A 12534-nucleotide genomic window follows, 5' to 3' on the forward strand; every position below is an offset into this window, starting at 1 on the left:
TGAGAATTTTTTGTTTTTGTTTGTTTTGAATTTCGCGCAAAGCTACACGAGGGCTATCTGCGCTAGCCGTCCCTAATTTAGCAGTGTAAAACTAGAGGGAAGGCAGCTAGTCATCACCACCCACCGCCAACTCTTGGGCTACTCTCTTACCAACGAATAGTGGGATTGACCGTCACATGGCTGAAAGGGCGAACATGTTTAGTGTGACGGGATTCGAACCCGCGACCCTTCTGGTAAGTTTTCTATAACTGAGTGGAGTAAACAAACACAAAAGCAATATATTGAGTACTAAAACCTTTTAATATTTAAAATCATTCACACACATTCAGAGTACAAACACTTCCACGTGATGAATATATTTTCTTACCAGTGGCGACAAACGTCTCACCACAATCTAAACATATTAACTACACAAATTATTTACAAGTCTTTCCTAAAAGCCTTTCCAACCATTTATGGAATTGGATTAAAGTGAAACCTCATGAGCTGTAACACTTTTGTAAGAATAAATTATCGACAAATTAAATGGTGGTATGAAAGCACATTCACTTTGCAAGAAGAACAAAACACGTTTCAATAGCAAATATTTAAGAAATTATTTCAAGTTTCAAGATTTAAAAAAAAAAGCACTGAACATTAAAACTGATACAACTACAATATAAAGTATATTTAAAAACCTGCTTCACAAACTGTCTTTGTAAAAAAAAAAAAGTACATATCTTAAATCACGTTTTTTTCAAAAGCTTAGAAAACATTCTTAACGAGTTTCAAACCCATCATTTCAAGTATTAAAAGACCAAAACTTTCTATCAACGAAGACTTTTACTAAAGTTGTACACAGTACACAGATTTATGACAAAATGAATTCCCTGGTCTCTGCACGACCTCTTGAAGACACAGGATGTATGATTATTCTCGATTCGCAATCAAAACTGAATTCACATGATAGGACTGAAGAATAGTCTTAATTATGCGGGAAATACAGTTAGGGTAGTTAAGAAAAACAACACATTTTTACCATAAATATAATTGTGTGTTTGTTTTTAACGGAAAGTTTGAAGAAAATTTATACAAATTTAAGTACTTTTAAAGTTACAGCTTAAGTTATTTAGACACTTTAGTCAAAGGTTAAATTCAACTTACTAGAGCCATAAGTCAGATGTTGTATGAAATACTAGAGTCAAACAGAAGATAAAACAGCTAATTGGATGTTTTTCACTCAATTACAGCTATTAACAGCACATTATGCACAATTCCTTTAACATATATAGTAAAATGTATTAAATGATTTTATAACACAAAACAAGAAATATGCAACATATAAAAAAACATGTTAAAAGCCAAAACTGTATCAGTAAACCAAATTTGATAGATAACAAACATGAGGAACAAATAGTTATCATCAGTAATAAATCATCTATTCACAACATTCTTATCCATATTCAATCTTAATATAAGAAGTTTTGGATGAACCCTATACTCACAGGAAACTTACTTTTCTACCTACTGAAAATGATTCAAAATATTATACAAACACCAGACACACTCTTATACGACAGCCTAATTATACTCCAAATAAATAATTTCTTGTAACCTCTCAAGCATGAAAAAACTGCTCAACACTCGGTCACAGCTGTGGATCTTGTTACAATCCATGATCAAAATGCAATGTCCACCTTTTTCACTACAACTTTATATCCGGTAAGAATTTAACTGTTACCATTAACCTCAGAAAAATTGAGATTCATTACAAAACAAGTGTGTGCAAATTTGACAAAAACTTGAAGCAGCAAAGAGAAAAACAAAATCTAACTTTTACTATATCATTAAAATAATAGTCTAAACAAGCACTTGGCTGGAAGTCAAAATTTTGTCATCTACATTCTTTTAATTTTCCTTTTACAAAAAAAGAAACTATTGCTCGAGAATGAACTAACTACGAAACTGGTCCATCCGCTGAATCAAGCTGTCAAAAAAATTCATAACCCACAAAAATATATTCCTTTCTATACACGTGTAAGTCTTCACACAACGTTTTGCAAACTATACTGTGGAATCATAGCTCCGTGTTGGATGGAACTTGCTACCAGATAAATGTAGACAACTGAGAATATACACTGTTTTTAATCTGAAACTGCATTCATCCATCTTCCATTAACTAATCACAGGAACTCCACTCTTTTGGAAAATGAAATGGACTGGAAATTTACTGTTTTCAGAAATTATCTTCATATTCAATGACAACGAATACTAACCAACATTTTGTCCAATCTTCTTTAAGGCATTTAAGAGCACAATACAAAAGTTATGGATTTGAATAGATGATAAGATATATCTAATGTTAATTCCACACATCACCAAAAGTTTGTTTGCTAGTTTAATTTGTTTCACTTTGTTGTGATAAAAATTCTCTCGGCGAGAGTTTTTTAACAACATAATTTTCCAATTTTTGAACCACGTACTTACTTGTTTAGAATCATTGCTTCGACTGTACCCAACTAAATATTTTCAGTTTGCCACCTTGCGAATAAGACATTTTTGTTTATTGAACTACTTCCTAACGAATACCAGTTGAATAAATTATTTTAATACCAAAGTGATTTCAATTGGCCCCACGAGAAAGGAAAGTTTACTTGAAAAAGGTATCCACTCATCTACTCTGTAAACAACAAAACGGTTTTCTCACTCTGTATAAATTTGTTGTTACAAACATTTAAATGATAACGTCAGATACAGTAAAATGTATTCAAGTTTTTCCTTCAGTCTTTAATTAATACTCTAACACACACTAAATCACTTACTTCTAATCCGTAATATTAAACTAATGGTTGAATGTAGTAGATACACTAATCATTATAAGCTAAACCACATAAGTGATTTTATCAGTCATGAAAATTAAACCTAATGGGGATTACTAGACACAGATAAGAAAATTAGAAAAATAAAATGCATTTTCTGTACAAACATAATAATTTTTCAAGAGAATGTTTGAGATAAATGTTACAATTATTTTAACAACAAAAGTCAAATGATAAATTTCACTGCTTCTGCCATTTCAAAACAAAGTAACAAACATTCATTTTAATTTAAAAAAGAAAACAAGAAATCATACTACGTATTTACTCAGTTTGAACTTTTATGTGTGAAGGTTTCGTTACAGAAAATGCATTTTTGATCACTTCTTAAAAAGTAAAAACAAAGGACACACATCTCTAAGTGTAATACAAAGATACACATCTTTAAGTGTAATACTGGTAAGAATGTTTCTAATGTCATTTTACTTCAAAAATATTGAGCATAATGTTATTTTCTCAAGCTATTTGAAAGCTTGATTAGACAAAATGAAACTGATTCAACCAGTTACAAAAATAAAACTAGCAACATTCTGATTGTACGTAAAATGATTTCCACGTGCACACATCACTGATCCCACATGCATACATCACTGATCCCACACACACAGTCATATTACAAACATGTAGAAACTTCAACACTGAGTGTCCCAAATAAGATATACAGTGTTGTAAGTGTTCATGTTTCTTTTGTAACAATTTTTACTTGGAAGTTATTTAATAACATTGCAATGGTTTAATTTTTTTTAATCTATAATTAATTTTTGAAGCACTGAAAAAAGAAAAAAAATGAATACAAAATACAGTTTTTGCTATCTAAACCTTACATAACGAAGTTAGTAGCTAAGAACAACATTATAATTCAAACACCATATCCATGTGCCTGTGTTGTTGCTATAAAGACAAAAATAGGTTTCTGAATGTTATTTTGAATTTCTGCACAGAGATAAAGAGCTATCAGCAAGAGGAAGGTAACTAATCAACAGCACCCACTCTTGTACTACACAAGTAGGGTTTGATCACCTGAATAAGTGGGGTTTGATCACTGTTATGATGCACCCACAGTCCCCCATGAAGTACAGATTTGTTGCAGCAGAATACAAAGCATGAACCCTCAAATTCACAGTTTTACATACTCACCACAAGGGCACACCCAGTCAGTTTTCAGAACCTAACAGCCATTTCCAGGGTTGAGAAGAAAATCTGGTTTTGTTATTATTTCTCTTGCCAAGTGTCACATTTTACTACAAGAACCATACAAACTTACAAGTTAACAGATAATCAAATTTTGTAAATGCCTAAAAACAGACATCCACATTGTTTTGGAAATTTCAGTATGACTTAAGAACAAATTACCTGAAACAAGAGGACAAATTGTTTTGATTATAACAATCAACCTGTAGAAGGATGTGGGCTTTCTTGTAGTTATACATGGTCTAGTTTATGAACTAGCATTTCAAAGTCAGCTTTGATGGCAAAATATATATATTTCTATACTTACTTCATGATGTGAGACAACAAAGAATGTTATTTTCAGTACAATAGATAACAAAATACTTTGTGAAAATTGGTGGAGATTTACAGTCAAGTCAGATTAGAAACAAGTAAATAGTAAAATGATTTTCACATTTTTAATTTTGTTTAAAGATATTTGCTTAAAAACAGAGAAATACCAATTGTACCTAACCATATTTTTTCTTATAAGTTCAAGACATACTGTTCTGAATGTCTTGTGTTCTCAAAGTAGCTATTTTAGTAAACAAACTATACATCCTGAAACTTTCATTTATACAGACGATACTAAAATACTACCTTAACACACCAAACTACTGGACCGTACGAAAGATTGCCTGCATCAACATCCTTCCAATTCAGTTACAAGGGTATAGCATTAATTTACTTACAAAAATTTGTGTCGCTTGAATTAAAAACACAGGGCCATTGAGTATACCACTAATAGTAGAATTTCCTTTTGTCATAAATCATTTCAGAAAACTCCTCACAAAGAACACAACCAAACTTGTTTCAGTTTCAGCAGAATTTAATAAAAAAAAATCTTCACACAGATCATGTGAAAAATAAACACAAAAACCTATAGGTTTTATAGTAAAACTGTAGCGGTTACCAAGTACAAACATCCAAAAGCTCAGCAGCTCACACTTAAAAAGAGAATCATTACTATCTCTTTAATCAGAAAGTCATTCAACTTGAATACACCCCTCAAACACGACCTGGTATGGAACTTCCCTCTACAGGAGAACCAGTGCCAAACCTCTCAAAAATGGATTGTTTTCTAATATTCATCTCTTCTCCAGGAAACCTTTGCATCTTTCAGTAGTGTAAACCTATCGACAATCCTCGCATACACAACCTGTTCCTAACAGTCTATCATTTAACCTTTCTGGTGACAATCACACTTCACAGCATACACAGGTAACGCACCATCACCAAACCCCACAGTTGTATAATAAAATATTAAAAAACAAATAAGAAATGTAAAGAACTATTATACTAATACCCCTACTGCTGACAGAAGCTGAGAACTCCTTGAAAATGAGAATGTACAAATGTGAAAACTCCTACTGATCTGGTTTCTAAAATGATAACGAATATTTACAAACTCAACAGAGGTTGATACTAAACTACAGTTTCCTTGTTTCACATACACACTTGTATACACATATTCACAAGTTTAGCTAAGTGGAAATGTGCTTGTTGTTTTTTTTTTTTGGTCAAACTTAAAACAGCAGCACACATAGAATAAGCAACACATAAAAGTGTGGCTTCACTTATTAACAAATTAACCTAAAGTTCTGTTATGTTTGGGGAACAAACATTCAACTGTAAGGACACAATGAATGAAATACATATATATATTCTTGATGTGTTTAATGTGTCTGTAGAGAGATGAGAAGAGCACTAGATAAAAGTTACACAACAAACAAATGTGCTCAAACCAACTAAACGACACATTATGTTTTTATTTCTTCAAATAATTTTTGGGAAGACATCTAAAAAAACCCAATACTTCCACACCTACTAATTTAATCACACCAGAGGCATTTTCATGAGCTGATAAATGTTTTGTAAAGTTATAATACAACGATCTCAAGATGTTCCTCTGCCTGGGAAAAACAAAATATTCACTGTGAAAAAAAAAAAACACAAGGAAAAATGGTAAACACAGTTTACCTTTCAATACTATGACGATGTGTTGGGTGATCACCCAGGAAAGCAAAATTCAGTTTCAAATGTGAAGTTAATGACCAAGCATACACTAATATAATATGACAATGTAATATGAGCTTATAGCTTTTTCACACAAGTCTTACATTCAATACTCAAGGGTATATTTCTCTTATTACAAGTTTCGGTATAGGTCATCTAGTAGACAAACATATCACTGGTGTTAATGGTGTCCAACATTACCATTACCGCACCTGCAACACCATAGCCTCCATAAGCACGGTGTCGTCACTTTTTCAACAAAACTTTTATCAACACAACTGACAAAGTGATGCCTGGGTAAGTCACTGTTGTTTTGGTAAACCACGTGTGGTACACACTGCTACTACACTCATCTGTCAAGTTCGTTACAGCATCTCTTCAAAAGTCGCCATGATGTCACTTTGACGGTTCATATCTATTTGACCCGCCATCTGTAAATGAAATTTAGAAATAATAACCGACTCGAACCAAACTGAATGTTACATGACAATATCAAGACCAGAAACTTGTCTACTTGATAGAGGAATCTCAGTTTTAAAATGAATTAAAAAAACATTCAGTCCATTTCTCTTAAAGATTAACTTCAAGTAAATGCTATCTCTAATTACTTATTTTAAAAAATTATAGTCAGTGACCAAAGGCTAACAAATCTGAAGTCGTCAATCGACACTTTCACTCACAGCTTCCCGTCTTCTCCTTGCCTGCTCTCTCTCTCGTTGTCTTTGTCGTTCCCGGTCGTCAGCTGCAGAACCCTGCTGGTTGTTGAGAACCTTATCTCCCTGCTGCCACTGGGCTTGATGGGCTTTCCTTACTCTCTCCAAAGCCTCTTCTTCATCTTTCTCCCTACATCAACAAATTAATAAATGAAGCTATGCTTTAAAATAGGTTTGTTTATATTTAAATACAAAATAAGAAACTCAGTTATAAAAGATACTTACTTTTCCACCAAAAATAGAAGCCATATTATACAAATGCTCTACTGTTCATTTATTTATACATTTCTTTAATATCTAAGAACCATTTCAAAGAATATTAACTCTACCATGGTTTTATATTATTATTTAACTTTGATTTTTTTGTTTCATTTCTCAAGATATGGTGAGGAAAGTTGTTGTTGTTGTGTTTGGAATTTCGCACAAAGCTACTCGAGGGCTATCTGCGCTAGCCGTCCCTAATTAAGCAGTGTAAGACTAGAGGGAAGGCAGCTATGCATCACCACCCACCGCCAACTCTTGGGCTACCTTTTTACCAACGAATAGTGGGATTGACCGTCACATTATAATGCCCCCACGGCTGGGAGGGCGAACATGTTTGGCATGACTCGGGCGCGAACCCGCGACCCTCAGATTACGAAGCGCACGCCTTAACGCGCTATGCCATGCCAGGCCCCAGGTGAGGAAAGAAAAAAATAAAATAAAAAATAAATTAAAAATGAATTAATTTAACTGGTTCCTCTGCTTGTTTAAATGATTACCTTGGCAGTTCCTTAGGGCTGTGATATTTTGTTAATAATTAGCATATTAAATCTTTACATCTGTGAGAGTATTCTGTCAACAACTAGCACGTGATCCTACTTTGTTAATAACTAGTACATCATCAGGACAGTGACCGTGTTTTGTAAATAACACCTGCGTGAAATAAGCCTTTTAAGTCAAACGTCCATGTTGTGTAACAGTTGGGCATATAATTACGTCACCCAGACTGTTCTCTTCTTTATTTACTTACAAAATTACCAAGGAAGTCTAATTAAGGCCCAAGAATATTATGGTATTTGATGGTTCATATCTGAATTGTCCGTTTCAAATTTATAGTTTCATTTCTGAGTTATTAATTCAAAAGAATGCACACGCATAAGTGGCTAAAATGATACCACTTTGTCGAGAATAATTAAAGTGCAATTCTAATACCATACACATAAATTTGTATATACTGACCTTAGGAAATCTAAAAATAACTGAAAACTTATTACACAAAATGCGACAATTTGCTTCTGTTAGCTTTTTTTAATTTTTATATATAGACACACACAGTTCGTGGGTGAATTCTAAATGTTTTAACAACTCAAACCACTAAAGTGTTAGTAAGTCTATGTAATACTAATAATGTAAAATTAATTAATAAAGAAATAAACACAAATGACAAAATGTTCATATTACTGAATTAATGTGTATTTTTTTGAAAACCTTTCTTTACTGAATATCTGTTACAAGTTGTTAAAATATACTTATGAAATAATTTCACATATCAAACTATAATACAGTAAAGTGAATGTGGGACAGAAGGTTGCTTCACCTTTGTTTTTCTCTCTCGAGACGTAACCTTTCCTTCTCCACTTGTTCTTTCTGATACCTCCTCCATTCCTGCTGTTCTAACAACTGTCGCTGCTATACAGTACAAACACACACAACTTCAGTTAAATATTAACAAGAACACACATTCCGTGACGACACATACTGATGGACCACCTCAACGGTAGATTAAATGAACAATAACTGAATTTATCCTCTTATTTTCCAAAAGAAGAAAACACCTGTACTTAGCTTCCATTCCCTGTGGTATACCTGTACTCTCTATTATTTCTTTTTAAACAATAGATTTTTTAAAGTATTTGACAATTTAATTTCTTGGGTTACTCAAAAATTATTACAAGAACTTAAGAAAAGGTTTATAATCTCTGGAAAGATAAAAAACTCTTAAACTATTATTATGTTTCCAGTCTAAATATTCAACATCCAAAGGTTTCATGTTTTTATTTACTCTTGTTACTACTGAAAAAAACAACAACACTTAATTTGGACACACAAAAAAAAGAAAGAAACAAATGCCAGTTGAACTGTTGAAATAACATAAACACCAGTTACGAACGATGGTTACAAGGATGATTGAGTGACAGACCACACATAGTTAGGGTACAGAAAATAACAGAGTGAATCATAATCGTAATGTGAAATCACCTTGCACTCAAAACTAGTAATGAGACAGTCTTGATATTTTTGCAAACAAATATTTAGTAAAAAAATTTCATTAAAAATGTGATTTTTTGTGTACAAAAAACTAATCTTTACCAAAAATCTACTAAATTTTGTGAAGTTACATATACTGTATCCGGAGTTATAGTGCAAATACTTAACATGTGCAAACGGGTATACAAACTCATGTATATTTACCAAGCCCATTACAAAAGGGTTAATACTTCAATTCATAATGGTCTTAAATTGTAGTGACACTTTAAATAACCAAGAGTTATAAACATAATACAAAATAAAAGGAGTTGGCACTAGGTTTATTTCTACTGTTTTTTACTTTTCTTATGTAAAGGATGCTTACATAAAAGAAATTCATTTGCCTCACAAGCTGACATCTATGTCAGCCAAAGGTATCCACAACACAGCACTATGCTAAAAAGGGAGACTACTCTGACCACAAGTAGGTGGCAGTCACGTATGCTCAGTCTATTGAAAAGATTATGTGAATTTCCAGACTAAAATAATTTGTTGTTTTACCCTCAGTGTTGCAGCAAAATTACATATCAGTAGAACACACAAGCTTTATTTAATTAGATCACTATTACAATTTACCCTACTGAATGGTAAAGAAAACAAGGAATTTGAAAATCTGTAAAGCTAGACACTTAAAACATCTTTTGCAGTACAAGTAAAAAGTTTATATACATAAACTACAGCATATTTCCAGATAATTCAGATGTCCCAGCTTTCTCACAAACTGAACTATAAATGTATGTGGTACATTTTACTAAGATTTTGACTTTGTTGTGCATACCCCTATACAAAATATAGAGCTGAATTACAATACAGTTTTAATATCGTACAATCATTCTGCTTGGCGATACATAATATAAATATGCACAGTACCAACTTTTACCAAAGAAAAATCATGCAGGCACATTATGCTCTTCACAACAGCCAGTGAGCTTATAGCATGAAGCTGAAAACTCATTGACTAAGTTACTAACAATGAACAAACAGACAGCAACAAAAGGTGAGGTAAATATATTTTACTAACAATTTTATGCAAAAATATTTTAAAAAAACTAATTAATGTTAACCTCTAATCAGAGCAAGCTCTGCACTTACAGCAAAACCAAATATCCACATGACTATCATTAGAGCTAGCTGAATAAACTGTTTATTTATAAAGATTAGAATGCAAGTTTTAATCAGTTTAATAGCCTAGCTTTCAACATATAGACACCCAACAGCTGAAACACGATATATATAGACACCCAACAGCTGAAACACGATAGATATAGACATCCAACAGCTGAAACATGACACATATATACATCCAAAAACTGAAACATAACATATAGACACCCAACAGCTGAAACATGACACATATATACATCCAAAAACTGAAACATAACATATAGACACCCAACAGCTGAAACATGACACATATATACATCCAAAAACTGAAACATAACATATAGACACCCAACAGCTGAAACACGATAGATATAGACATCCAACAGCTGAAACATGACACATATATACATCCAAAAACTGAAACATAACATATAGACACCCAACAGCTGAAACACGATAGATATAGACATCCAACAGCTGAAACATAACATATATATACATCCAAAAACTGAAACATAACATATAGACACCCAACAGCTGAAACACGACACTTACAGACTTCCAACAGCTGAAACATGACACATATATACATCCAAAAACTGAAACATAACATATAGACACCCAACAGCTGAAACACGATAGATATAGACATCCAACAGCTGAAACATGACACATATATACATCCAAAAACTGAAACATAACATATAGACACCCAACAGCTGAAACACGATAGATATAGACATCCAACAGCCGAAACATAACATATAGACACCCAACAGCTGAAACATGATAGATATAGACATCCAACAGCTGAAACATGACACATATATACATCCAAAAACTGAAACATAACATATAGACACCCAACAGCTGAAACACGATAGATATAGACATCCAACAGCTGAAACATGACACATATATACATCCAAAAACTGAAACATAACATATAGACACCCAACAGCTGAAACACGATAGATATAGACATCCAACAGCTGAAACATGACACATATATACATCCAAAAACTGAAACATAACATATAGACACCCAACAGCTGAAACACGACACTTACAGACTTCCAACAGCTGAAACATGACACATATATACATCCAAAAACTGAAACATAACATATAGACACCCAACAGCTGAAACACGATAGATATAGACATCCAACAGCCGAAACATAACATATAGACACCCAACAGCTGAAACATGATAGATATAGACATCCAACAGCTGAAACATGACACATATATACATCCAAAAACTGAAACATAACATATAGACACCCAACAGCTGAAACACGACACTTACAGACTTCCAACAGCTGAAACACGACACTTACAGACATCCGACAGCTGAAACGTAACGTACAGATATCCGACAGCTGAAACGTAACGTACAGATATCCGACAGCTGAAACGTAACGTACAGATATCCGACAGCTGAAACGTAACGTACAGATATCCGACAGCTGAAACGTAACGTAATAGACATCCGACAGCTGAAACGTAACGTAATAGACATCCCACAGGCGAAACGTAACGTATAGATATTCGACAGGCGAAACGTAACGTATAGATATTCGACAGCGAAAGCGTAGCATATAGATATCCGACAGTGAAAGCGTACGCGTATAGATATTCGACAGGCGAAACGTAACGTATAGATATTCGACAGGCGAAACGTAACGTATAGATATTCGACAGGCGAAACGTAACGTATAGATATTCGACAGGCGAAACGTAACGTATAGATATTCGACAGGCGAAACGTAACGTATAGATATTCGACAGGCGAAACGTAACGTATAGATATTCGACAGGCGTATATAGAAACGTAACTTGTGCGTATATAGATATTCAACAGTGAAACGTAACATATGCGATATAGATATTCGACAGGCGAAACGTAACGTATAGATATTCGACAGGCGAAACGTAACGTATAGATATTCGACAGGCGAAACGTAACGTAGAGATATTCGACAGGCGAAACGTAACGTAGAGATATTCGACAGGCGAAACGTAACGTACAGATATTCGACAGGCGAAACGTAACGTACAGATATCCGACAGGCGAAACGTAACGTACAGATATCCGACAGGCGAAACGCGAAACATATACAGATATCCGACAGGCGAAACGTAACGTACAGATATCCGACAGGCGAAACGTAACGTACAGATATCCGACAGGCGAAACGTAACGTACAGATATCCGACAGGCGAAACGTAACGTACAGATATCCGACAGCTGAAACGTAACGTACAGATATCCGACAGCTGAAACGTAACGTACAGATATCCGACAGGTGAAACGTAACATATATAGATATCCGACAGGTGAA

At 33.7% G+C, this 12534-nt stretch overlaps 1 protein-coding gene across 1 annotated transcript in view; it reads right to left on the bottom strand.

Annotated features, from left to right (window-relative positions):
* Positions 1-281: 281 nt before the first annotated feature.
* The window catches only part of LOC143245932 (uncharacterized), an 83688-nt gene continuing 71435 nt past the window's right edge, over positions 282-12534 (bottom strand). The window contains exons 13-15 of the mRNA XM_076492185.1: positions 8373-8464; positions 6761-6923; positions 282-6511 (exon numbers count right to left, since the gene is read on the bottom strand). Coding sequence (XP_076348300.1) covers positions 6446-6511; positions 6761-6923; positions 8373-8464 — 321 coding nt within the window. The 3' untranslated portion in view covers positions 282-6445. The remainder of the gene's footprint in view (positions 6512-6760; positions 6924-8372; positions 8465-12534) is intronic.

The sequence above is a fragment of the Tachypleus tridentatus genome, chromosome 3, assembly GCF_004210375.1.
Source record: "Tachypleus tridentatus isolate NWPU-2018 chromosome 3, ASM421037v1, whole genome shotgun sequence".
In the NCBI taxonomy this organism is placed as follows: Eukaryota; Metazoa; Arthropoda; class Merostomata; order Xiphosura; family Limulidae; genus Tachypleus; species Tachypleus tridentatus.